This window comes from Mustela nivalis, assembly GCF_964662115.1.
Source record: "Mustela nivalis genome assembly, chromosome: 13".
Taxonomy (NCBI): Eukaryota; Metazoa; Chordata; class Mammalia; order Carnivora; family Mustelidae; genus Mustela; species Mustela nivalis.
The window spans coordinates 81,390,626-81,417,666 of NC_139032.1; the positions used below are offsets into that span (position 1 = coordinate 81,390,626).

The 27,041-nt window shown below is 39.4% G+C and overlaps 1 protein-coding gene, 1 long non-coding RNA gene and 1 pseudogene across 3 annotated transcripts in view; all 3 read left to right on the top strand.

The window, feature by feature from the left end:
* The window catches only part of LOC309846545, a 762,900-nt gene that overhangs the window by 378,586 nt on the left and 357,273 nt on the right, over positions 1 to 27,041 (top strand). The gene's annotated exons all lie outside the window — the stretch shown is intronic.
* Positions 7,397 to 8,335, top strand: LOC309847234 (olfactory receptor 1J1-like; the record flags this gene model as incomplete). The annotated part of the gene is made up of 1 exon (XM_082697181.1): positions 7,397 to 8,335. The coding sequence occupies one exon, from the start codon at positions 7,397 to 7,399 to the stop codon at positions 8,333 to 8,335; it is 939 nt and encodes a 312-aa protein (XP_082553307.1).
* On the top strand, positions 17,033 to 17,982 carry LOC309846894 (olfactory receptor 1J4-like; annotated as a pseudogene). Its single transcript has one exon. The product of its transcript is annotated as an olfactory receptor 1J4-like (transcript).

A 27,041-nucleotide genomic window follows, 5' to 3' on the forward strand; every position in this document is an offset into this window, starting at 1 on the left:
ATAGATAGAAAACTTCATACACAAATATCCTATGCTCTAGTGCATGTGCTGTCAAGGCAGGGAGAAGAGCAGTGCACACACAGAGAGACTTGCCATCAGATAACAGGTTGTGAGTAAATAAAAAAAGAGTTCACATAGCTTCCATTCTTTACTGGGTACCAGACAACTCTAGGCCAACTTCTCCCCTACCTTTTCCTGAAACTCACCCTTCTATTGACCCTGGCATCCTGGTACTGTTTGCACTCGGAAACCAGGTCATTCATGCTGCTCTTGGCCTTGGTGAGCTCCATTTCATCCATGCCCTTGCCTGTGTACCAGTGCAGGAAAGCCTTGCACTTGAACATGGCCATGAACTGCTCTGAAACATGCACTTGAACAGCTCTTGGATGGTGCTTCTGCTGCCCATGAAGGTTGCAGATATTTTTGGCTCCTGGTGCTGAATGTCACAGACATCTATTTTCACATTTTTGGGATTCATATTCATTCTGTTGCATATGGATATCCTATTTCTCAACACCATTTACTGAAGACTATCCTTTACTCTTTGTGTATACACTTGGTTCCCTTGTCAAGGCTTAGTTGATGGCCTATGCATGGTTTTATCTCTGGGCTTTGTATTCTGTTCCATGGTCTATATGTTTTCATGCCAATAACATATTGTGTTGATTACTATAGGTCTGTATTATAGTTTGAAGTCAAAAGTGTGATGCCTCAGGGCACCTGGGTGGCTCATTCAGTTAACTGTCTGCCTTCAGCTCAGGTCATGATCTTAGTCCTGAGATAAAGCCTCCTCTTGGGCTCCCTACTGACAGGGAGCCTGCTTCTCCCTCTCCTCTCTGCTCATGCTCTTTCTTTCTGTCTCTCTCTCTCAAATAAATAAATAAATAAATAAATAAATAAATAAAAACTTTCTTAGAAAAGGTGTGATGCCTCTAACTTTGTTCAATTTTCTCAAGATTACTTTGGCTTTTGTGGATCTGTGGTTCTCTAAAAATGGAAAGAATGGTGGTGGTGTATGTGCTCTAATACATTTGGGGGGTGGAATCAGTGGTGTGGGAGTCTATAAGGGCAGTACTACTCTGTCTGGGCCTTTCTATGATGTATGGAGAGACAGAGTCCATTGCTGTATTCTTCAAGTCAAGGGTGTTCATGGCCTCTCCACCTTCTCATGACCAGGCAGAGGGGAGGCTAATATGTCACTGACATTAGGGACACTTTTCTCCTGGGACTCTTGTGGTTCACCCCTTTTTGGTCCCTGCACAAGATCCATCTCAAGAGGGAGGCAAGAAATTGGGCAATTATTTCTGTTGGCTTCTTCTCTAACCAGAAGCTTGGGGTTGTGTTCCCCTGGGTCTTTGTCTTATTGGTAAATGTGAATATTCCTGCTCATTGTTCTAGTGCTTGTGAACAGGCATGAAAGGTGCTAAAGACCCTCAGCCCAGGGAGGCATAAGAGAGAAGTATTCAGGTAGCAGCCTGGACCAGCAAGAATTGGCATAGTTTGGAACAAGGTAGGGAAACATCACTAGACCTAGATATGTGCATTTGAGGACTAAGAGACAATGTATTTACATTGCTTGTGTTTTTAGAGGCTGACTTCCACACTGACCTCTATGATGCTATTAGCCACATGTGGCCATAAAATTAAAATTAACTGAAATTAATTGAAATCAAAATTTTGTTCCTCAGTTGTAGTAGCTCTATTTCAAGTCCTCAGTAGTCACAGGGGGCCAGTGCTGCTATAGTGGACAACATAGATATAGAGCATTTCCATCACTGGAGACCATCCTATTGAATAGTGCTGATAATAGATCATGGAAAGCTGGAAATCTCCTGGCAATGCATGTATGTGTGCTTGTGTGTGCTTGTGTGGTTGTGTATATGTTGTTTCTTTTTAGGTTAATTGTATGTTGTGTTAGACTACAAGTGATTCTTATTGTGTGTAGTGAGGTTCTGTGTATTGTATGTGTGTGGTTTGTGAGTTGCCTGGATGACTGGATGTGCATGATTTTTTAAACATTTCTAGTGAGGTGCAATTGTTAGAAAAACTACAAAATTAACATACATAATTTAATGAGTTTGGACATATGCATATATATTTGAAGCTATCACCACAATCAAGTAACAGACATATCCATCACCTCCAAAAATTTCCTTGCATCCCTGTTTTTTCTGGATTAAAAAAATTTAAAATGAGATCTACTTTTTAAATGAATTTTTCAGTGCTCAATAAAGTATTGTGGACTACAGGCCATAGAGCAGGCCTCTAGAACTAATTCTTTCAGGTACTGAAACTTGATATCATTTGAATAACAGCTATACCTTTTCCCCTCCTCCCCTTAGTAACTACTATTTATTCTGTTTCTATGAGTTTGACTCTTTTAGATACCTCAAAAAGTGAAATCATAGAGTATTTGTCCTTATAGAACTGGCTTATTTCACTTAGCATAATGTCCTCTGGGTTCGTCCATGTTATCACAAATGGAAGGATTTCCTTCTTTTCTAAGGTGGAATAATATGCCATTGTATGTTTATACCACATTTTCTTTACCCACTCTTCTGTTGATGGACATTTGGGTTGCTTCCATAACTTCACTGTTGTGAATAGTACTGCAATGAGCATGGAAGTGCTTTTGAAATTGCTTTGAGATCTTGATTTCAATCCTTTCTAAAGGTATATACCTAGAAGTGGGATGCAAGATCATGTGGTAGTTCTATTTTCAATGTTTTGGGGAAACACCATACTGTCTTCCATGGCAGCTGACCATTTTACATCCCCACCAACAGCATTAGCACGGTTGCCAAACTGTGGAAAGAACCAAGATGCCCTTCAACGGATGAATGGATAAGGAAGATGTGGTCCATATACACTATGGAGTATTATGCCTCCATCAGAAAGGGTGAATACCCAACTTTTGTAGCAACATGGATGGGACTGGAAGAGATTATGCTGAGTGAAATAAGTCAAGCAGAGAGAGTCAATTGTCATATGGTTTTACTTATTTGTGGAGCATAACAAATAGCATGGAGGACATGGGGAGTTAGAGAGGAGAAGGGAGTTGGGGTAAATTGGAAGGGGATGTGAATCATGAGAGACTATGGACTCTGAAAAACAATCTGAGGGGTTTGAAGTGGCGGGGGCATGGGAGGTCGGGGTACCAGGTGGTGGGTATTAGAGAGGGCACGGATTGCATTGGAGCACTGGGTGTGGTGCAAAAATAATGAATACTGTTATGCTGAAAATAAATTAATTAAAAAAAAGAAGAAGGGTTCCTTCTGTTTTTTTTTTTAAGTTTTGTGTGACAAAATGTTTCATTTTAAAAATGAAAATAAGAAAAAAAATGAATATAAGTTCTATACTTTCAACTGGAGATGAGTATAGGTCAGAGAGGGCCAAAGCACAGCACCCTGGGTTTGTTTCTGTGTTACTCTACGTGTCTGTTTTGTGTGTGTGATGTGTGTACACTTGACCTGGGGAAATGGCTCTACAGCCTGACTCCTCTCTCGTCTCAGCTCTAGACACAATGGGAATCTCCAAGGAAAGTCCTCTTTAGGCAAAGTTGATGGAAATTTGTCCATGTGGTTTGAAGGCTACTGTGAAATTCTCCAGCGCCCCCCCCCCCAATTTCTTCATTGACCTTCAGTGATTTCCATATTTCCACTTTGGGTAACATGGTGTAGTTAATACTGGAACCTTGTCTAGTTACTCAGATGACTATGAATTCTGGTATAGCTCCTTACGCCAACGACATCCATAATATATTGTTCTCTGGGGCCACTGGGCAGATTCTCATGTCACTTACATTGCATGTATACTCAGAACTTAGCCATTATGAAGTGCAGGCATGAAGGGGAGAGAAAGAATGGCAGATATGAAGGAAGTTATTTATTGGCAAATTTGTTAAAAATGTGGTGAGTTAAGTGCTGTGGATGTTCTAATTACCAGGGATCATGGTCTGTGCCTTCACTATTTCCCTGGATATGGGAAAGATCACAGAAGTAAAGACATGTTATCAGGAAGCTGCTTGATCTTCCCTGATGGCCTATATATACCTCTGTTTTCTTTAATTCCTGACCTATGATCTTGGTCATTCATCCTGCCAAAACAGTAAGTCAGTTTATTTATTTATTTATTTATTTATTTATTGTTGTTGTTTTATTTAAATTCAATTAGCAAAGGTATAGTGCATCATTAATTTGTTTGTTTGTTTGTTTTTAATAAATTACATGGCCTTTTTACACATTTAAATTGAGGACTTTTGAGCATTTATTTATTTATTTTTTTCTTCTGTTTATCTTACACTTCTTTTTAAACTTTTTAATTTTTACTTTTATTTCTTTTTTTAAATTTTTTAAATTTATTTTCAGCATAACAGTATTCATTGTTTTTGTACCACACCCAGTGCTCCATGCAATCCATGCCTTCTATAATACCCACCTTTTCAGCATAACAGAATTCATTGTTTTTTGCACCACACCTGGTGCTCCATGCAATGCATGCCCTCCATAATACCCACCACCTGGCTCCCCCAATCTCCTACCTCCAGCCCTTTTTGATATAATATTCTATGATTCATTAGTTGAACATAACACTCAGTACTCCTCACATCATGTGCCCTATTTAGTCACCTTCCTTTTGAATGTGCCCTTTACTCATTTATTTTTTTAAAGAATTTTTTTAGGAGTGCTGAGGTGACTCATTCATTTAAGCAACTGCCTTTGGCTCAGGTCATGATTCCAGTGTCCTGGGATCCAGTCCTGCATAAGGTTCCCTGCTCAGCAGGAAGCTGGCTTCTCCCTCTCCCTCTGCCTGCCACTCCCACTGCTTGTGTTCTCTTTTTCTTTGTGTCAAATAAATAAAAGAAGATATACAAATGGCTAAGAGACACATGAAAAAATATTCATCATCATTAGCCATCAGTGAAATTAAAATCTAAACCACATTGAGATACCACCTTACAGCAGTTAAAATGGTAAAAACTGACAAAGCAAGAAACAACAAATGTTGGAGAGGATGTGGGGAAAGGTGAACCATCTCCCACAGTTGGTGGGAATGCAAGCTGGTACAGCCACTTTGAAAAACAGTGTGGAGGTTCCTTAAAAAATTAAAACTTGATCTACCCTATGACTCAGCAATTGCACTATTGGGTATTTACCCTGAAGATACAGATGTAGTGAAAAGAAGGGCCATATGCACCCAATGTTCATTGAAGTAAAGGCCACAGTAGCCAAACTGTGGAAAGAGCCAAGATACCCTTTAATGGATGAATGGATAAAGATGTGGTCCATATATACAATGGAATATTACTCAGACATCAGAAAGGATGAATACTCAACATTTGCATCAACATGGATGGGACTGGAGGAGATTATGTTGAGTGAAATAAGTCAAGCAGAGAAAGTCAATTATCATATGGTTTCACTTGTTTGTGGAACATAAGGAATAGCATAGAGGATGTTAGGTGAAGGAAGGGAAAAATGAAGGGGGTAGGGAATCAAAGGGGGAGATGAACTATGAGAAACTACGGACTCTGAGAAACAAATGGAGGGTTTTAGAGGGGAGGAGGTGGGGGAATGGGTTAGCCCGGTGATGGGTTTTAATGAGGGCAAGTATTGCATGGAGCATTGGGTGTTATTATGCAAACAATGAATCATAAAACACTACATCAAAAACTAATGATGCACTCTATGGTGACTAACATAACACAATTTTTAAAAGCAAGAATAAAATTTTAAAAATTTTATTAGGAGTTTGAAAAAGATTTATTTATTTATTTTGGAGAGACGGGTGCGGGGGGTGGAGAATACAAGCTGGGAGAAAGACAGAGGGAGAGGGAGAGAGGGAATCCCAAGCATACTCCTTATTGAACTCAGAGCCTGAATCAGGGCTCCATCCCAGGACCCTGAGATGATGACTTGAGCTGAAACCAAGAGTCAGATGCTTAACTGAGTGTGCCACCCAGATGCTCCAAAAGATTTTATTTTTAAGTGATGTCTATACCCAGCATAGGGTTTGACTGAGATCAAGAGAGGCATGTTCCACCAACAGAGCCAGCCAGATACCCCTAGAGTCAATAATTTATTAATTCTTATTTATATATCTTCTAACTTAAAACATTTTTATTGTGGTAAAATATATAACATTAAAAATTGCCATTTAAATCATTTTTAAGTATACAGTTCTGTGCCATTAAGTACATTCACACCATCACCACCATCTACTTCCAGAACTTTTATTATTTTCCCAAGCTGAAACTGTATACATTGAACAATAACTTCTCACTTCCCTTCCCTGGGAAGGGAACTGCTGGTCACTGCCATTCTACTTTTTGTCTCTATGAATTTGTCTCTCTTTTTGTCTCTAGGATCTCATGTGTGTGGAGTCATACAGTATTTATAATTTGGTAACTGGCTTATTGTACTCAGCATGTCTTCAAGGTTCATCCACATTGAGGCATGTGCCAGGACTTCCTTCTTTCCATTCCACTGGGTATATATACCACATTGTGTTTATCCATTCATTTGTCAATGGACACAGGTTGTTTCCATCTTTTGGTTGTTATGAATAATGCTGCTTTGAACATGGGTGTTAACATAACTGTTTAAGAACTGGAACTTCTGGGTTATATGGTAATTCTATTTTTAATTTTTTGAGGAACTGCCATAGTGTTTTTCATTGTGACTGCACCATTTTACATTCCCACCAGCAAGTGTTCCAATTTCTTCACATCCTCATCACTTGTTTTCTTCCTTCCTTCCCACTTTCCCTTCCCTTCCCTTTCCTTTCCTTTCCTCTTTTCTTTTTCTTTCTTTTTTTTTATAATAATTATCCTAATGGTGTGAAGTGAGTTTATGTATTGAAGACTTATTTTGTACATGTAACATTTCTTTAATCTTCTCAGTGCTGTAAGTAGCAAGCATGCATATGTGTGAGAGAAAGACAGACAGATGGATCCGGTGAGCAGCAATCAGGAGAAGCAAGAACAAGACACAAGCTCATAAGCAGTCTGGCTGCAGAGCCAGGCTCTTCATCAGGGCTGTGAGGCTGCTCCCTGGAATGTGGACTCCCCAGAGGAAGGGACTGTGTCTTACCTATGACTCTCCCTGGTGTCTACCACAGTGTCTCTATGTGTGTAAAAAAACAACAGCAAAAAAGAATGATCTGCTTATACCCATTGAAGAGTCTGATGTTGCATTCTTTCCCCAAGTGATTATGTCAGGATATAGACAAATGTCTTTGTATCCCTCCCTCCAGACTGGATGAGTGTGAGGCGATACTTGTCTGAACACTGACAGTCACTTGGAGAAATGTGACCACACAGTAATTGCTATGCTTAGTATTTCTAAGTGCCTGACATTTCCCATTTCTTTTTATTCCCCCAGGAGAGAAAAGCAGCATGAGTAGGGAGAACCAGAGCAGCGTGTCCGAGTTCCTCCTCCTGGGACTCCCCATCCGGCCAGAGCAGCAGGAAGTGTTCTTTGCCCTGTTCCTGGGCATGTACCTGACCACGGTGCTGGGGAACCTGCTCATCATCCTGCTCATCAGGCTGGACTCTCGCCTCCACACCCCCATGTACTTCTTCCTCAGCCACTTGGCCTTCACCGACATCTCTTTCTCATCTGTCACTGTCCCAAAGATGCTGAGAAATATGCAGACTCAGCACTTGTCCATTTCCTATCCTGGATGTATTTCACAGATGTATTTTTATCTACTCTTTGGTTGTGTTGATAATATCCTTCTTGCAGTGATGGCATATGACAGGTATGTGGCCATTTGTCACCCTCTACACTACACCACCATCATGAAGGAGGACCTGTGTGTGCTGCTGGTGGCTGGCTCCTGGATTCTCTCCTGTGGCAGTGCCCTCTTGCACACCCTCCTCCTGACTCAGGTGTCTTTCTGTGCTGACAACATCATTCCCCACTTTTTCTGTAGCCTCCGCATCCTACTCAAGTTGTCCTGCTCCAACACCTCTCTTAATGAGCTGGCCATATTTACTGCAGGGGCTGTGGTTGTCATTTTTCCATTGAGTGGTATCTTGGTCTCTTATGGCCACATTGGGGCCTCTATTCTGAAGGTCCCCTCTACCAAAGGTATCTGCAAAGCCTTGTCCACCTGTGGCTCCCACCTCTCTGTGGTATCTCTATTCTATGGAACAATTATGGCACTATACTTTTCCACCTCATCAGGTAGCTCTAATGACAAAGACATGATTGCCTCACTGATGTATACAGTGGTCACTCCCATGTTGAATCCCTTCATCTACAGCCTAAGGAACAAAGACATGAAATTGGCTCTGGGGATTCTTTTCAGAAACAAAATCCTTTTCACCTAGTGAGAATCACCTAATTGTGTTATTTCACCCACTGACCTTGTCAGAGATCTTGAAAAATTGTGTGTTGACTATCCATGTTTCCTGTATTCTCCCAACTGCCCTTTAAATTAGCAGTTATGTTATAGGACCCAACCCATTTCAGTTTCGTCATGTTTAGCTTTTAATTATAACCCACAGTTTCTATCTACTGAAGTAAATGAGATATAAATCAGCTCCTTATTTCCTGTTTCTTGTCTATTATTTTCCAAAACTACAAATACTCCATAAAGTTTCTAATGTTTAGTTTTGGAAAGTCCAGAATGCCTACCTTCTTAATGCAGTAGCTAGAATAAAGTGTTTTTGATGGTTTGCTAAAACTTAAATAAACTTACATTTGATTTTGCCTATGACAAGAAATTAATAGGGGAGCCCAGTGGAGATCATCAAGTTACCTCATTTCTCCATTCTAGGAAGATTTTAATTTTCCACTGTAAGTTGGATTTTTGTGGAGAGAATAGCCACTATCTGCCTGATTAGTTTTAATTTGGGAAAATGAGTGTTGTCTTGTTCCTAAACTGAAAGCTTCCACTTCTAAGAAGGAAAAAGATAAATACATGAATTCATATCTCATGCTCACAAAATTATTTACCATGACTACTATAAGCTAGGTAATTTTCTAAGCTCTGTGCATGCAACTTAAAAAAGGAAAAGACCCCCAAGTTTATCCCCAGGTAGTCATGGGGATGATTAACTTTTTAAAAAGATGATTTATTTAATTTTTTGAGAGAGAGGAGAGAGAAAGAGCGTGTGGGTAGTGTGGAGGGGCAAAGTGAGAGGGAGAGGAACGATCAGACTCCCTGCTGAGCAGGGAGCCCTAGGCAGGGCTCAATCCTAAGACCCTGAAATCAGGATCTGAAGGCAGACACTTAAACTGACTGAGTCACCCAGGTGCCCCACATTCTGGCATTCCTGACCCCACTCCTCACGCTCCTTTTTTTATAGCAGTTTTCTTTCTTTCTTTCTTTCTTTCTTTCTTTCTTTCTTTCTTTCTTTCTTTCTTTCTTTTTTTGGTTGCTGATGTCACCACTCTGTCTCTAGAGCATATATCAGGGTCTTCCTTTTTTAAGAGCCTTAATGATTTATTTGTTAAGCGATTGAGTGAATGAGTAAATGAAGTCATTCAGCAGTTACCAATTACCTATTGTGTGCTGTGGCTGATCTCTAGTGATACAAGGACAGTGACAATAAACCCTAACATTTATTAAGCTTCCACAATGTGCTCTTTTAACTATCCCTCAAACTCACACAAAAAGTACTATTATTATTTCCACTTTGAAGAACCTGAGTCACAGATATTTTTGGTAATTTGCTCAGGTATGCCCTATTAGTAAGAAAAAGAGCCCAGAATCTTTTTTTTTCCCCTCTGAATACATAGACTCAATCCCCCTACTCTTGAACGAGGGACAGACCTTACCCTGGACAGACCCTACCCTACAGAACCTCACAGAGCGGTGGGGAGACCTGTACGTTTTAAGAGCCTTTGTGCTCTAATAGAGGCCTCTGTAGGTGCTGTGGAGCCTGCAGAAGCCTGCTGAGATCCACAATACTGCCTGGGCCATGTACTACTGTCCAGAGAATCTGAACTCATGAGGCACAGGCCATGGGCAACTGAGGAAGCTTGTGCCTCCCATCTGGAGACCTGCTCTGCCCCAAATTATCACTGACATTACGGACACTTTCTCCTGTGACTTCACTTGTATGTATCTCAGCCCCCTGGAACCTATATATATGTGCTCCTTCCCAAGGGGCCAGGAGGAAGTTGAACAATTAGTCCAAGATGATGGCTTCTCTAGTCAGGAAGTTGGGCCTGTTTCCTCGGGGTTCCTTTGTTTTCTTTTCTTCTTTCTTTCTTTCTTTTTCTTTCTTCTTTTTTTAACTTTCTGATGTATAAAAGGAGATCTTCTTGCACATCATTTTGAGGCTGGTAAACAGATACGAATGCCTGTAAAAGTCTGTGGGCCACCAAGGTTTGCTGTTTTTCCTTGGATCCTGGGTCTTTAGGACAGAAAGTAAGGATTCAGGTTAACAGTACAAAGCAGAGAGTATCTGAACTCATAGCACTGGCATATATCAGAAGGGGCCCCGAAATCTCCACAGTTCTCTGTGTGTGTATTGTATGACTTTATGTGTGTATAACTGACTTTCACAGGAATGTCTTCACCTAGGATATATATAAGTCAGAGAATGCTGGAAATTTACTCTTAGCCACATGAATGCCTATTTTATTTGCATTTATGTTACTTGTATGTAAGACCTTGTATATTGCTTATAATTTGAATATATGTGACTGCTTGTGACTACAACGGGTGGGCTATTGGGTGCTTGATAGTCCTGTGTGTGCAGTTGTTCATACACGTAAGGGTGTATTTTGTTTGCGAATTTTGCATAGATGTGTATGGAGCTGACTCACACCCTGACTGTATTTACCTAGTTTGAGTATAAGCTGGAAAAGGCTATAAATCTCCCTTTGGCAAGTATGTGTCTGAGATAGTGTGTGAGTGCTTTTGTGTACAACACACTCACCCCATAACTTCCTTTACATAGAAGATGTGTAGAATAGCGACTTAAAACCAAGATACAAACATTTATGTGTCTGTGTTTAACATTCTCATATTCTGACTCTTCACTTGCCCGCGGCCAGAACCAACCCAGCAAACCCACTTTGAATAACTGGTAGGGGCCAGTTATTTCCATACAGTAGGATTTCCATAGAGTAGGTGGGCCCCTGCAAGTGCAATATTTTTGACACTCTTCTTCAATTTTGGTAACACAGTTCAGAAATTAAATGCTCATTTCTGGTATCACAAAAATTCACACCCAAATCTTTGTCTTTTTCCCCGCTTAATAGTTTTGTGGTCTTGGGTGTGGCCTCTCTGATGCTGTCAAATGGGAATAATGTTCATTGCTGTAAGGTACTGTTTGTAAGCTGCTCAACAAGTACTAGGCACATCATAAACACTTAGTAAATTATAGGCTCATGGGGGCTGAGACACCTGACTCTGTACTTCCTGACTGTTCCGGAGACACCATCTGGTAAGAGGACAGGAAAGTTAGGCCCTCTCCCAAGGCTCTCTCCCAAGTTCCAGGCAGAAGCTTCCCCTCTTCAATACTGAGCATTTCCCATCCCGTCTCTTTCATGCATTGTGCTGATTAAGCCAAAGCACCTCATCTCATCTCATCTTATCTCATCTTATCTTATCTTTCTTATCCTATCTTATCTGTTCCCTTCCCTTCCAATTGTAGCTCTGTGGTTTCTTGAGATGCTCTGGGTCTCCTGCAGGAGATGTTTGAGATCCTGGGTTAAGTCTGACCTGGAAGCTTTCAGTGAGAAGCCAGACCTCGGCAGAAGGGTGAAGTACCTGTCCCCTCCTCATAGCCCCTGAACCAGGCCAGCCAAGGGCACCCAGCAACTTCCTGGTCTGGAACAAGCATTTACTGTCAGACATACAACAATGTGAATGTTAAGTTCCTCTACCAACCATATGGGTATTTTAACATTTGACTGTAGTTTCACTCCTGTTTTGTACCAGTTTCAGCCCATCAATACCCAAGTGTTGTGGTTGGACTGGCCCTTGTGGGTTTTGTTTTGCTTGAAAGATGGTTTTTAGCAGCAACCATCAGGGATATTTTGAAAATTGGGCTTTATTATTTACAAGACCTGGAAATCACACAGCACGTGTGAGGCTACACAGTGAGGTCATAGTAGAGAGAAAAGAGTGCAGGCCTGGGGTTCTACTTTTATTGTGGCTGAGAGTGGGGGTCTAGAGTTTTGACAGCCTGTGCGTTATTGGTGAATTTAAAGCATAAGAGTGTAACAAACTATAGAAATGATCCCTGAAAGTATGGGAGGTTGAGGTACCAGGTGGTGGGTATTATAGAGGGCACGGATTGCATGGAGCACTGGGTGTAGTGAAAAAAAAAAAATGAATACTGTTATGCTGAAAGTAAATAAATTTAATTAAAAAAAATTACCCTGAGATATAGGGCTGGAGTCCTGCTGACAGCTAAGGCTCGGGTTTACAAATGTAAATTGACTTCAAAAGATGCATGATGATATCAATGACGATGACAACAACGCATGATTTTCTAATAAAGCAGATAATTGATTAAGTAAAAAAAAAATTAAATATAAGGGCACTTGGGTGGCTCAGTTGGTTAAACATTTGCCTTCAGCTCAGGTCATGAGCCCAGGCTCCTGGGATCAAGACCTGTTATCAGGCTCCCTGCTCCACAGAGAGCATGCTTTTTTCTCTTCCTCTGCTGTTCCCCTTGCTTATGTACTGTCTTTAGCAAATAAATAAATAAAATATTTTTAAAAGTATTAAATACAAAAAAAAATAAAAAAATAAGAGGGTAAATATGAAGTACAGGGAAGAGAAGAGACAAGTTGTCCAAATGGTTCATTATAGAAATCAAGCAAGATGTTGAAATCAAAGAAACCTCCGTGGGGAGAAGTGGCTTAGCTATTTATCTGGTCATGTATTGGCCAAGTACTTATTCAAGGGAGCCTATGCCTCTGAGATGGATGCTTCAACAAAGCTTAAGCCAGGCACTTGTGTTACAACAAACAAAACACAGAAAACAAACAACTGTCAGGGCTTATATTTCAGCCCCTCCAGTAAATTCTCTCTCTAGCAAAAAGATTTTGTGAAAATCTACTCTTAAGAGCAGTCTTTACTATGGAATATCTATGTGACATTGTGCAAGCGATTTCTCTACTCCTGTTAATAAAATGAAAGGGAAAAAACCCTCACTGTCTTCTCTATTTCTTAGACACAAAATAAACACTGATGGATTGAGAGAAATTGAAGAAATATGAAAGTATTTTACCAACTAATGGGCTTTTGGAATCATTGGCCACAGTTATCTGAGCAGGACTCCTTTAAATCCTGAAGTAATATTTTTTAAGATCTTGACTCTTTTGTCTAATTAAAGAGAGAAAGGAAGAGTATGGTTATAGGAACAGAGATTCCAATAAATTTTTAAAAAAACACATGAGAGAGAATTGTGACTATAGCAGTTACTATGTGATCATGCTGGTTTCTCACTCCTCCTGAGTATGTGTGTGGTAAAGTTATGATAACACCTACCTTGTAGGACTGTGAAAAAATATTTAGCAAGGCAATAGTGCAAAAACATATTTGTCTGACACAGTGTTCTTTAAGTGTCAATTATTCTAAGTGTGAAGATCTAGGAAGATACTAGGAAACGGTGATGGTAAATCACATAACTGTGAAATCTGACAGACACCTCCAGTCCTTCAGTATTTCTCACATCCAGATCCTGGGTCTCGTGTCTCAGGTATCTTCCTACCCATAAAAACTGAGACCTGAATCAGCTTCAAGCACCAGACACAGATGGAAAGAGATGGAGAACTAAAGTAAGATTTATTTTTCACAAAAAAAATTGAACATGCATTAAGTCAAGTTCCACCAGGGAATTTACCCCCAGTGATAGGATATGAACTCAGGGACCCCTCTGAGGGTATGCGCACTCAGACAAGTTAACACAGGTTTTAGATCAGCTACTTGGTTCTTCGTGTTGACCATCTCATAATGTTATTTCATGAAATCCTTGAATTTGATCCTGGTTTTATTTGGATACTTATCTTGTAATAAGAATAATCTATAAAACTTCATGTGTTTATTTTATATAGGACTGTACTTGGAGGCTAATATGTACAGAATTAGAGTTCTCTTATTAACCTTTATGAATGTGTAATATTGGTATCTTTACATTACAGAAGCATCACATGTGGCCAAGAGAGGTGTAGCTCCATAAGTCATATAGCCAGCAAGTGGTGGAGCTGGGTTCTCAACATGAACCATCTGGCTATAAACCCATACCTTCAGTCTGGCCTCTGTCAGGTGTTCTGTTGAGGATCAGCATCCTGGGGAAAGATGGCCTGTGTGACCTATTTATTTTTGTATCTCCAGCTGGTAACACAATGCCAGGAACATGGTTGGTTAAAAACAAATTAGAATGATTTTACCCTTGGTGGGCCTGGGTAGCTCTGTCAGTTAAGCATCTGATTGTTGATTTCAGCTCAGGTCATGATCTCAGGGTTGTGGGATGGAGCCCTGTGTCAGATTCCTTTTTTTTTTTTTTTTTTTTAATATAATTTTTTATTTTTTCTAAACATATATTTTTATCCCCAGGGGTACAGGTCTGCGAATCACCAGGTTTACACACTTCACAGCACTCACCAAAACACATACCCTCCCCAATGTCCATAATACCACCCCCTTCTCCCTAACCCCCTCCCCCCAGCAACCCTCAGTTTGTTTTGTGAGATTAAGAGTCACTTATGGTTTATCTCCCTCCCAATCCCATCTTCTTTCATTTATTCTTCTCCTACCCACTTAAGCCTCCATGTTGCATCACCACTTCCTCATATCAGGGAGATCATATGATAGTTGTCTTTCTCCGCTTCTTGACTTATTTCGCTAAGCATGATATGCTCTAGTTCCATCCATGTTGTCGCAAATGGCAAGATTTCATTTCTTTTGATGGCTGCATAGTATTCCATTGTGTATATATACCACATCTTCTTGATCCATTCATCTGTTGATGGACATCTAGGTTCTTTCCATAGTTTGGCTATTGTGGACATTGCTGCTATAAACATTCGGGTGCACGTGCCCCTTTGGATCACTACGTTTGTATCTTTAGGGTAAATACCCAATAGTGCAATTGCTGGGTCATAGGGCAGTTCTATTTTCAACATTTTGAGGAACCTCCATGCTGTTTTCCAGAGAGGTTGCACCAGCTTGCATTCCCACCAACAGTGTAGGAGGGTTCCCCTTTCTCCGCATCCTCGCCAGCATCTGTCATTTCCTGACTTGTTGATTTTAGCCATTCTGACTGGTGTGAGGTGATATCGCATTGTGGTTTTGATTTGTATTTCCCTGATGCTGAGTGATATGGAGCACTTTTTCATGTGTCTGTTGGCCATCTGGATGTCTTCTTTGCAGAAATGTCTGTTCATGTCCTCTGCCCATTTCATATGGTTCTTGTTCTTACTTTTATTGATGTGTTGTATCACATTGACTGATTTGCGGATGTTGAACCAACCTTGCAGCCCTGGAATAAATCCCACTTGGTCGTGGTGAATAATCTTTTTAATGTACTGTTGAATCCTATTGGCTAGTATTTTGTTGAGTATTTTCGCATCTGTGTTCATCAAGGATATTGGTCTATAGCTCTCTTTTTTGGTGGGATCCTTGCCTGGTTTTGGGATCAAGGTGATGCTGGCCTCATAAAATGAGTTTGGAAGTTTTCCTTCCATTTCTATTTTTTGGAACAGTTTCAGGAGAATAGGAATTAGTTCTTCTTTAAATGTTTGGTAGAATTCCCCCGGGAAGCCGTCTGGCCCTGGGCTTTTGTTTGTTTGGAGATTTTTAATGACTGTTTCAATCTCCTTACTGGTTATGGGTCTGTTCAGGCTTTCTATTTCTTCCTGGTTCAGTTGTGGTAGTTTATATGTTTCTAGGAATGCATCCATTTCTTCCAGATTGTCAAATTTATTGCCGTAGAGTTGCTCATAGTATGTTCTTATAATAGTTTGTATTTCTTTGGTGTTAGTTGTGATCTCTCCTCTTTCATTCATGATTTTATTTATTTGGGTCCTTTCTCTTTTCTTTTTGATAAGTCGGGCCAGGGGTTTATCAATTTTATTAATTCTTTCAAAGAACCAGCTCCTACTTTCGTTGATTTGTTCTATTGTTTTTTTGGTTTCTATTTCATTGATTTCTGCTCTGATCTTTATGATTTCTCTTCTCCTGCTAGGCTTAGGGTTTCTTTCTTGTTCTTTTTCCAGCTCCTTTAGGTGTAGGGTTAGATTGTGTACCTGAGACCTTTCTTGTTTCTTGAGAAAGGCTTGTACCGCTATATATTTTCCTCTCAGGACTGCCTTTGTTGTGTCCCACAGATTTTGAACCGTTGTATTTTCATTATCATTTGTTTCCATGATTTTTTTCAATTCTTCTTTAATTTCCCGGTTGACCCATTCATTCTTTAGAAGGATGCTGTTTCCTGCATATTTTCAGACCACAATGCTCTAAAGCTAGAACTCAACCACAAAAGGAAGTTTGAAAAGAACCAAAATACATGGAGACTAATCAGATTCCTTTCTTGACATGAAGCCTGCTTGAGAGTCTGTCTCCCTCTTTCTCTGCTCCTCTCCTCCCTCCCTTTCTAAAAAAAAAAAATAATAGGGATGCCTGGGTGGCTCAGTTGGTTGAGCAGCTGCCTTTGGCTCAGGTCATGATCCCATCGTCCTGGGATCGAGTCCCACATTGGGCTCCTTGCTCTGCAGGGAGCCTGCTTCTCCCTCTGACTCTGCCTGCCACTCTGTCTGCCTGTGCTCACTCTCTTTCTCTGACAAATAAATAAATAAATAAATAAATAAATTTAAAAAAATAATAATAATTTTGTTTTCATTTCCACCAAAAGGAATCATTTGGGGCATTGAGGATCAGTCTTGTGCTTTGGCGACACTAGTGTATGACAGAAATCCAGGCAGTTTTTTGTTTTAGTTTTTGGGTTTTTTTTGTTTTGTTTTCAAGAGAAAATAAGAAAGCCCATTGTGGATATTATCAGCTTCCAAAGTCTCTGACATTTCCCTATTCCTTCACCCCCAGTAGACAGAAGAGGGGAATGAGGAGGGAGAACCAGAGCAGCGTGTCCGAGTTCCTCCTCCTGGGTTCCCCATCTGGCCAGAGCAGCAGGGAGTGTTCTTCGTCCTGTTCCTGGGCATGTACCTGACCACGGTGCTGGGGAACCTGCTCATCATCCTGCTCATCAGGCTGGACTCTCGCCTCCACACCCCCATGTACTTCTTCCTCAGCCATCTGGCCTTCACTGATGTCTCCTTCTTATCTGTCACTGTCCCAAAGATGCTGATAAACATGCATACTCAGGATCAATCCATTCCCTATGCAGGGTGTGTAACACAGACATATTTTTTTCATATTTTTTGGCTGCTTTGAAAACCTGCTTCTCGCAGTGATGGCATATGACAGGTATGTGGCCATCTGCCATCCTCTACACTACACCACCGTCATGTAAAACCTGTGAATCTCAACCAGGCTGTGTCCTGGCTATTCTCATGCAGCAGTGCAGTGTCCCACATTGTCCCACAATGTCAGCCTGGCCTGGCTGTCCTTCTATGCTGATAACACTATATATACCCCATTTCCTCTGTGACCTTGCTGCTCTGCTCAAATTATCCTGCTCTGACACTTTCATCAATGAGCTGGTCAACTTCACTGTGGGGGCACTGGGAGTCATTATACCACTGGCTGGCATGCTGGTCTCATGTCCACATTGGGGTCTCCATCGTGAGGGTTCCTTTTACTAATGGGATCTGTAAAGCCTTGTCCATCTGTGGCTCCCACCTCTCTGTGGTATTTCTATTCTATGGGACAATCATGGTTATGCACATTTTTCCATCATTAAACAACTCCCATGACAAAGACATAATTGCTTCAGTGATGTACACAGTGGTGTACATCATGCTAAACCCCTTCATCTACAGCCTGAGGAACAGGGAAATGAAAGAGGCTCTGGGGAGGCTTTTTAGGAGGGAAATATTTTTCTCCAAGTGACAATCACCTCCCCTTCTCTCTTAGTTCACCAAATGGCACTGCCAGACATTCCTCTTTGGATTACTATGCAGAGGACCATGCTTGTTGCTGGCACCCACTCCACTTTCCTGTTTCCAGGTGACCTGCTTTGACAGTTCTTCCCGCTGACTCTTCCTAAACCCAGTGAGTTCATTTAAACCACCACGCACAGACACAATGAGTGGTATTTGCTGTAACCATCTGTGTTCTGTAAACCAACTTCTTTTTTAACTTTATTTTATGCCTCTTTAGGTTTCCTTAAGTCTTGGGACTTGGCACATACAGAAGCACCATTATCTCAATTGTCTTCAGAGCACGAAACTCCTAAATCTGGAGTGGGAATTATCCTTAACAGTTACAGTTTTGCCTTATATTTGAGACTACACACACACAAAATTCATGCTTTCCTCTTTAAAGGAAAAGGCATTTGACTTCAAATTTATTTGCTATTTGGATCTGTTAGGCATTTTTATAAGCTGTCTTCTCATTCTTTACCTTTCTCATGCCCGTGATGAAGAATTTTGGGAACTGTCAAATGTGCTGTGGTTTGGAAATGTCAAGTCTTTCTGTGGACCTCATATGAACTTGTTTCAGATGTTTATGAATCTTAGTGGTGCAGATAATTAGAATACTCTTAAAATAGTTGTATAAAAATTAATGATAATCCATATTTTAGCAATTTTCTCCTTAGTTTTACTCTCAATTCTTAAAACATTTTTTTCTAGAGTTACAAAAACTCAAGTTAGCTACAAAGTTTAAGATAGGGACATGCAGAATTCTACTTAATTGAGTAGATGACTGGTTAAATACTTCTCACAGTTTCCCAAAATCTAAATATACTACAAAACTTCTGGCAGGTGATTCTAATGTGCAGCCGAGGTTGAGAACACTTGGATTAACTGATTCAGGGCAACAAATGTAGCTGAATCAACTGAAACTAAACAACTATACCAATGCTGGGAATTGTTATAGGTAATCAATATGATATGACCCAGGAAGTATATCCTGCCAAAATTTTCCAACACAGATGAAAGAACCTATTCTCCTTAAAAGCCTTGTAGATAATGAAACATGGACCATCTATAAAGAATCATCCCTTCTGGACACATTGGAATAGAACAGATGTCACCCTGGTCTCCCATCCTTTAGACAGTAACTGGGTGGAAAAAGCTTATTCTTCTGAAGGAAAATGCTCTGAAAAATGAAGATGAAGAAAAGTAGTCTTTCCATGTTAAATTTTGCTGTGAAATAGACTTGTGTGGGAAGTTTTCTCTGGTGTGGTTTATTTCAATTAAGATAATTAGGGAAAGATCTCAATGGAAATATCTCTGTTGTTCAAAGGCACTCATGCTTCTTTCTTATTTCTTTGCTTTCACTTGCAGTTTTATTGGGATGTAACTAACATACAGTTGGGTTTTTTTTAAGTTAATTAATTAATTAATTTTTAAAAATTTCTTTTAAGCATAACAGTATTCATTGTTTTTGCACCACACCCAGTGCTCCATGCAATACGTCCCTTCCCTAATACCCACCACCTTGTTCCCCCAACTTCCCAGCCCCCACCCCTTTAGACCTTTAGGTTGTTTTTCAGAGTCCATAGTCTCTCATGGTTCACCTCCCCTTCCAATATCCCTCAACTCCCTTCTCCTCTCCATCTCCCCATGTCCTCCATGTTATTTGTTATGCTCCACAAGTAAGTGAAACCATATGATCATTGATTCTCTGCTTGACTTATTTCACTCCGCATAATCTCTTCCAGTTCCGTCCATGTTGCTACAAAAGTTGGGTATTCATCCTTTCTGATGGAGGCATAATACTCCATAGTGTATATGGACCACATCCTCCTTATCCATTCATCCATTGAAGGGCATCAGATACACTGTTTGCAAATATATTCTCTCATTGTATAGGTTGCCTTTTAGTTTTGTTGATTGTTTTCTTCACTGTGAAGAAGCTTTTTATTCTGATATAGTCCCAATAGTTTACCTTTGCTTTTGTTTCCTTTGCCTCAGGATACAGATCTAGTAAGAAGTTGCTAAGGCTGATGTCAAAGAGGTTACTGACTACTCTTCTCTAGAATTTTGATGCCTTCCTGTCTCACAGTTATATCTTTCATTCATTTTTTATTTATTTTTCTGTATGCTGTAAGTAAGTAGTCCAGTTTCATTTTTTTGCATGTTGCTGTCTGGTTTTCCTAGTACCATTTGTGAAGAGACCATCTCTCCCTCCCCCCCATTGGATATTCTTTCCTGCTTTGTCAAAACCCACATATTTGTGGGTCCACTTTTGGATTTTCTATTCTGTTCTATTGATCTGTGTGTCTATTTCTGTGTCAGTATCATACTGTCTTGATCACAAATCCATTCTACACAAAATATTAGCAAAGTGAATTCAACAATACATGAAATGGGTCATAAACCGTGATCAAAGTGGCATTTATTCCAAGGAGACAAGAATGATTCAACCTTCAAAAATCAATCAATGTGACATACCACATTAATAAAATAAAGCATAAAATCATTTGATCATGTCAATAGATGCAGAAAAGGCATTTGACAAGATTCAGCATTAATTATTTTTTATGATATTATTATTTTTTTATATATTTTTTAAAATTTATTTATTTTAAGCATAACAGTATCATTATTTTTTCACCACACCCAGTGCTCCATGCAATATGTACCCTCTATAATACCCACCACTTGGTACCCTGACCTCCCACCCCCCCCACCACTACAAACCCCTCAGATTGTTCAACATTAATTTATGATTTAAAAAAATCTCTTTATAAAGCAGGTATAGAGAAAACACACCTCAACATAATAAAGGCCATATATACAAACCCACAGCTAACATCGTACTCAATAGGAAAAAGCTGAAAACTTCCTTTAGGACTAGGAACAAGACAAGTATGCTAACTCTCACCACTTATATAGTATTGAAAGTCCCAACCAGAGCAATTAGGCAAGAAAAAGGCATCCAGACTGCAAGAGAAAAAGTAAAACTGTCACTATTGACAGATAACACGATATATATATATATATATATATATATATATATATATATATATCCCTAATGATGTATTTTATGGTGACTAACATAACACAATTTAAAAAAACAACCCTAAGGACTCTACCCAAAAGCTGTTATAACCAATAAATTAATTTGGTAATGGTGCATGATACAAAATAAAAATACAAGAACTATATTGTGTTTCTATACACTAACAGCAAGTTATCGGAAAGAGAAAATTGTTAAAAAACCCATTTATAATTGCATCAAAAAGAATAAAATATCTAGGAATAAATTTAAGCAAAAAGGTGAAAGATCTGTACACTGAAAACTGTAAGACACTGATGTAAGAAATTTAAGAAGACACAAATAAATGGAAAGATATTTTCTGGTCATGGATTGGAAGAATCAATATTGCTAAAATGTCCATGCTTGCCAAAGCAATATATTTTTTGTTTTGTTTTTTAAATATATATATATTTTAAATTTTTATTTATTTATTTGAGAGAGAGAGAGCACAGGAGGGAGAGGGAGAGAGAATCTGAAGCAGAAGCAATGTATAGATTTAATGCAATCCCAATAGCTTTTTCACAGACTAGAAGAAAGAATATTAAAATTAGTATAGAACCACAAAAGATCTTGAATAGCCAAAGAAATCTGAGAAAGAACAAACCTGGAGGCCTCACATTTCATGATCTCAAACTGTTACAAAGCTATGATTGGCATAAAAACAGACACAGGTCAATGGAACAGAATAGAAAGTCTAGAAACTAACCCATGTATATATGACCAGTTATTATGATGAAGGAGCCAAGACCAAAAGATGGGGAAGGGACAGTCTTTTCAATATACAGTGTTGGGAACACTGGGAAGCTACATGCAAAAGAATGAAACTGGATCACTATCTTACACCATATGCAAAAATTAACTCAAATAAAACTTAGACATAAGACATGAATCCACAAAACTCCTGGTGATAAGCTCTTGGACATTGGTCTTCGTGATAAATTTTTTGGATTTGACACCAAAAGAAAAGGCAATGAAAATAAGAATATACATCAAACTAAAAAACATCTGCACAGCAAAGGAAACCATCAACACAATGAATGGCAACCTACTGAATGGGAAAAATATTTGCAAATCATATGTCTGATAAGGTGTTAATTCCAAAAATATGTGAAGAACTCATACAAATCAATAAAAAAAGATAGATTCCAGCTTGTTTTATGAGTCCAACATAACCTTGGCAAAGGAAAATTACAGATAAACTTGTCTCTTGAACATGAATGCAAATGTCATAACAAAATATTAGAAAAATCTAGCAATACATAAAAAGAGTAATATAACATGATCAAGTGGGATGCATTCTACATATGTAGGGATGACTAAATATTAGGGAAAAATCAATGTAATTCATCACAATAACACAAAACTATTATGATTATATAATTATCTCAACAAGTGCAAAAATCTGTTCAATATATTCAGAACCTGCTTGTAATAAAACGCTCATAAAATGGAACCAAATCTGATAAATAGCATCTACTTAAAAAATCTAAGGAAACCACCACATCATGATAACATGAAATAAGTTAAAAGCCTTTCTTCCAAGATTTTTATGAGGTAAGAATTAATATTTTTCACAACCAATGCCTTTATATTAGTGTGAGAAAACTGGGGGTGTCAGCATTTAATTCATATTTTAACATGACAATCCTTTACAATGTGCTTTTGGCCTGATTCTCAACCACAGCCACCCTGAGAAAGGTTTCTATTTATGGTGATCTAGATGCCCTCTGATGCTTGTCCTTATTTAAAACCTTAGGTTTTTTGATTGTTTGGTCACACTGTTTGGACAGAAGAATCAGCTATCCCACTCCATAAACACTAAACACTGTGATGATTGTTATTGTCTTAGTGTCTTTATGCCATGGTCACTTGATCTTCTGATGCTTTGCCTTCCATCTCTTTTTTCCATTTCTAGCCACAACCAGTGAGAATTTGAAGATATGGAATGTTATTATATCCCGAAGATTAGCAGTCTTCAATTGTCCCTCTTATTATGAAAGTGATATAATGTTTTTCAAAGATATGAGCAACTCCATCCCAGGATTCTATTTTGAGAGTCTGTATTAAGGGCAATGCCTGGTATCAATTATTTTATTACTTAGAGTTCTGAGTGCTTATAGAACTTACAGAGTTCTGAATGTTGAGATGGTGAGAAACAGTTACTAACCACAGTTCTGAACAAAACTATGAAGAAGCAAAAGCACTGTTAGACATGCCATGAGTGTTCTAGCTGTGAGCAAGAGGCCACTTGAATGAGCTAGTCATACAGAGAAGAATGTAGGCAAATCAAGCCCTAACCTGAGGGAGGAGAGAATTATGATCTCAGGTTTCACTTGGCTTAACCTAACAAGAAACCAGAATCCAGAAGTCTTAGAAACAAAAAAACTTAAGGCTGAAATAATGCTGAGAAAGAGGTGCAAGGACTCTAAAGTTTCTTATTTTGAAAAAAAAAAATTATAGAAAATAGCCTTTAAAAATACATCCAAAAAAATTCAGAGAAAAGGAAAACGAGATAAGTCATCTTGGTAGCAGTATTACCTAGTTTAACATGAAATGGGAAACCATTCAAAACAACTGAAATAATGTGAAATGCTCAGAAGAAATTGTTCTAATCTGCTGCTTCATAAATATATGCTATAGACTGAATGTGTCCTCCAAAATTGATATGTCACCAATGTGATGGTATTTGGGGATGGAGCATTTGGGAGGTGATCAGGTCATGATGTTGGTTCCCTCATGAGTGGGATTATAAAAGTGATCCCAGAGAGTACCCTTGCTTCCATCACGTGAGGACACAACCAGAAGATGGCTGTCTCTGAAATAGGGAACAGGTCCAAACTACACACCCAATCTGCCAGCAACCCAAGTGTGACAAATAAATTTCTGTTGTTCATAAGTCACTCAGTCTGTGGTATTCTGTTATAACAGCCAGGAAAGACCAAGTTAGGCACTCTGTGAATCTCCATCCAGATGCCCCAAGGCATTCATTCACCTGCTGAATGGCATCTTGTTTGTTTCCAAGTTTGGGCAATTATGAATAAAATTACTATACACATCTGTTCAGGGTTTTGTGTGCATATAAGTTTTTAATTCACTTGGGTAAATACCAAGGAGTGTAACTGCTGGACCATACAAGAGTGTATTTTTTAAAAGAAAGAGCCAAACTGTCTTCTTAAATGACCATACCATTTTGCATTCCCACCAGCCATGAATGAGACTTCTTATTGCTCCACAATCTCGCCAGCATTTGGTGTTGCCAGCGTTGGATTCTGGCTTAATGTTTTTCCCCTCTTTTCTGTAGGAAGGGAGCTGATCTACTGATTTCAATGATTATTGAGTCCCTTCTTTGTGTCCGGATCTATGCCAGACAATTGGGCAAAGAGAAAAGTCAACTTTTGGGGGTAGAGTGAATGAGCCTTATCATATCTGGGGGCAGATGTATGTGTTTAAAGATTGATGATTTAGGAAGCTTCTGGACTGAGAGTCTTGAGCGGGACCTAGAAAATTGTGCATTTTGAGAGAAAGAGAATATCTGAGGCAGCCATCTTAGCAGTTACAGTGTTGGCAAATTTATAAATGTGAGTTGAGAGACAAACCATAAGTGACTCTTAATCTCACAAAACAAACTGAGGGTTGCTGGGGGGAGGGGGTTTGGGAGAAGGGGGTGGGATTACGGACATTGGGGAGGGTATGTGTTTTGGTGAGTGCTGTGAAGTGTGTAAACCTGGTGATTCACAGACCTGTACCCCTGGGGATAAAAATACATGTTTATAAAAAATAAAAAATTATATTTTAAAAAATGTGAGAATAGTAGGGCAAAATGTGGATTTTGCATTATTAGTCAATTTTCTATAGAATTAATAAATTCTTTGCTGATGTGTAAGGTTTCTTCATCAGATAATGGAAGGTTAATGGAAACATTACCATTCTAATCAACTATTTTTAAAATCATATTTCACCTTCCCTGGACACCCACTTTGACACACTATGTAAATCTGAGCTAGTATACCTGGCTGGTTCAGTCAGAGTGCAGGTGACTCTTAATCTTGGGGTTGTGAGTTTGAGCCCCACTTGGGTTTAGAGATTACTAAAATACATAGATAGATAGATAGATAGATAGATAGATAGATAGATGATAGATAAATAGATGATAGATAGATAAATCCAAACTGCTCCATGCCCCTTCTTTGCTTTGTTGTACTCCATGACACTTTCTATCAATTACCATGTCATGGATTTTACCATTTTGATTTTTGTTTTGTTGTGCACCAATTTGTTTTGGGTTTTGTTTGCTTCCTGTCCTTAAAATGTAAGCCCTGCTAGATGATGTATTCCTATTTTATTTATTGCTGTGTTCCATAGGCTAGATTGTCACCTTTATGAAGTCTTTAATAAATATTTTTTTAAAAGAACAAATGAATGAATGAATGTATTGATTTAATAATATGATGCTCAAGTGCTCTGAAATTTAAAAAGTTATGGACTCTGAAAAACAATCTGAGGGTTTTGAAGGGGCGGGGGGTGGGAGGTTGGGGGGACCAGGTGGTGGGTATTGGAGAGGGCACGAATTGCATGGGGCACTGGGTGTGGTGAAAAAATAATGAATACTGTTACGCTGGGGGAAAAAAAAGGCACATACAAAAAAAAAGTTATTGGTGACAAACCCTCACATATATTGAACATTTTCATGTATCAACAAGTGATAAGAACTCTAAGCAGATTGCCTCATTTCATCCTCAGAACAACCTCATGAGGAAGGTACTATTTCAATCCCACTATTCCCACTTTACACTTACAGACTGAATGTTGTAGAACAGAATTGTTCAGAAGCTCACAAGTAATTGGTAGAGTCCAAACTCGTTTCTAGGATTCTTTGTCAAGATCCCATGGGGCCCATCTTTCCATTCCACCTTCTGAGCAAGGCACAGCCATTGCCCAACAGAGCTTCTCCAGGTAGTGGGGGGATCTGTGAGCTTCAGAGGAGGCTTGCATGAGAGCCTTGCTCTGTGATATAGGGACAGACTTCCCCTATCTCTGTTTATACTTAAGAGGCCCAGAATGACTTCAGCCCTCCTGCCAAAGAGAACCACTAGATCAGACAGAAGGGAGCTTACAGTGTCACTGACATCTGAGACATTGTTCCCAGTGCTCCAGGGGCTCAGCCCCTCTGGCCCCTGCGCAGGCTTCTCCCCAGGAGGCCAGCAAGAATTTTTTCAATTAGCTCATGATGACTGTTTGTTTATTGAAGATACTGAGTGTCTTTCCCCCTGTGTTTTCTTTCTGTTCTAAAATAATAACCTTCTGCTCATGGTTCTGTTGCTGGTAAATAGACAGTCTGTAAAGGTCCTCAGGCCTGGGAGGCAATATCTCGTCCTTTGGTTCCTGGATCTCTTGAACAGAAAGCAAGGACTAACCTAATAGCCCAGAAGAGAAGGTATTTGAGCTTAGGGAGGGCTGGCATTAGGACAGAAGGGGCCAGGGTTCTGCCCCTGTGTGTGTGTGCGTGTGTGTGTGTGTGTGTGTAATATAAGACTAGGTGCATGTGTTCTGTATATTTCTATTCCGGTGTGTCACTGACACGCACAGAAAATTTCTACCTGGATGTGCATCAATCAGGCAAGACTAGAAATCTTTGAGCAATGTGTGTGCCTTAGGTATTACATCTATATTGTCTGTGTATTTTTTGTGTGATTCTGTGTGTTCTGATTTGAATATCTGTGACTGTCTGAAAGTACCTGTATGTCTGCATTTCTATTATATGTTGTTTGTCAGTGCTTTGAATGATTCTGTGCATTGTGAGTGCTTTGTGTATATGACAGTGTGTTTATTTGAGAACTTTGTGTGACAGATTTGCATCGTGACAATCTACATCTAGGGCATGTAAGAGAGAAGAGCAAATCATCCAACAATACGTGTGTGGGAGTGTGTGTGTGTGTGTGTGCGCATGTGCGCACACATAT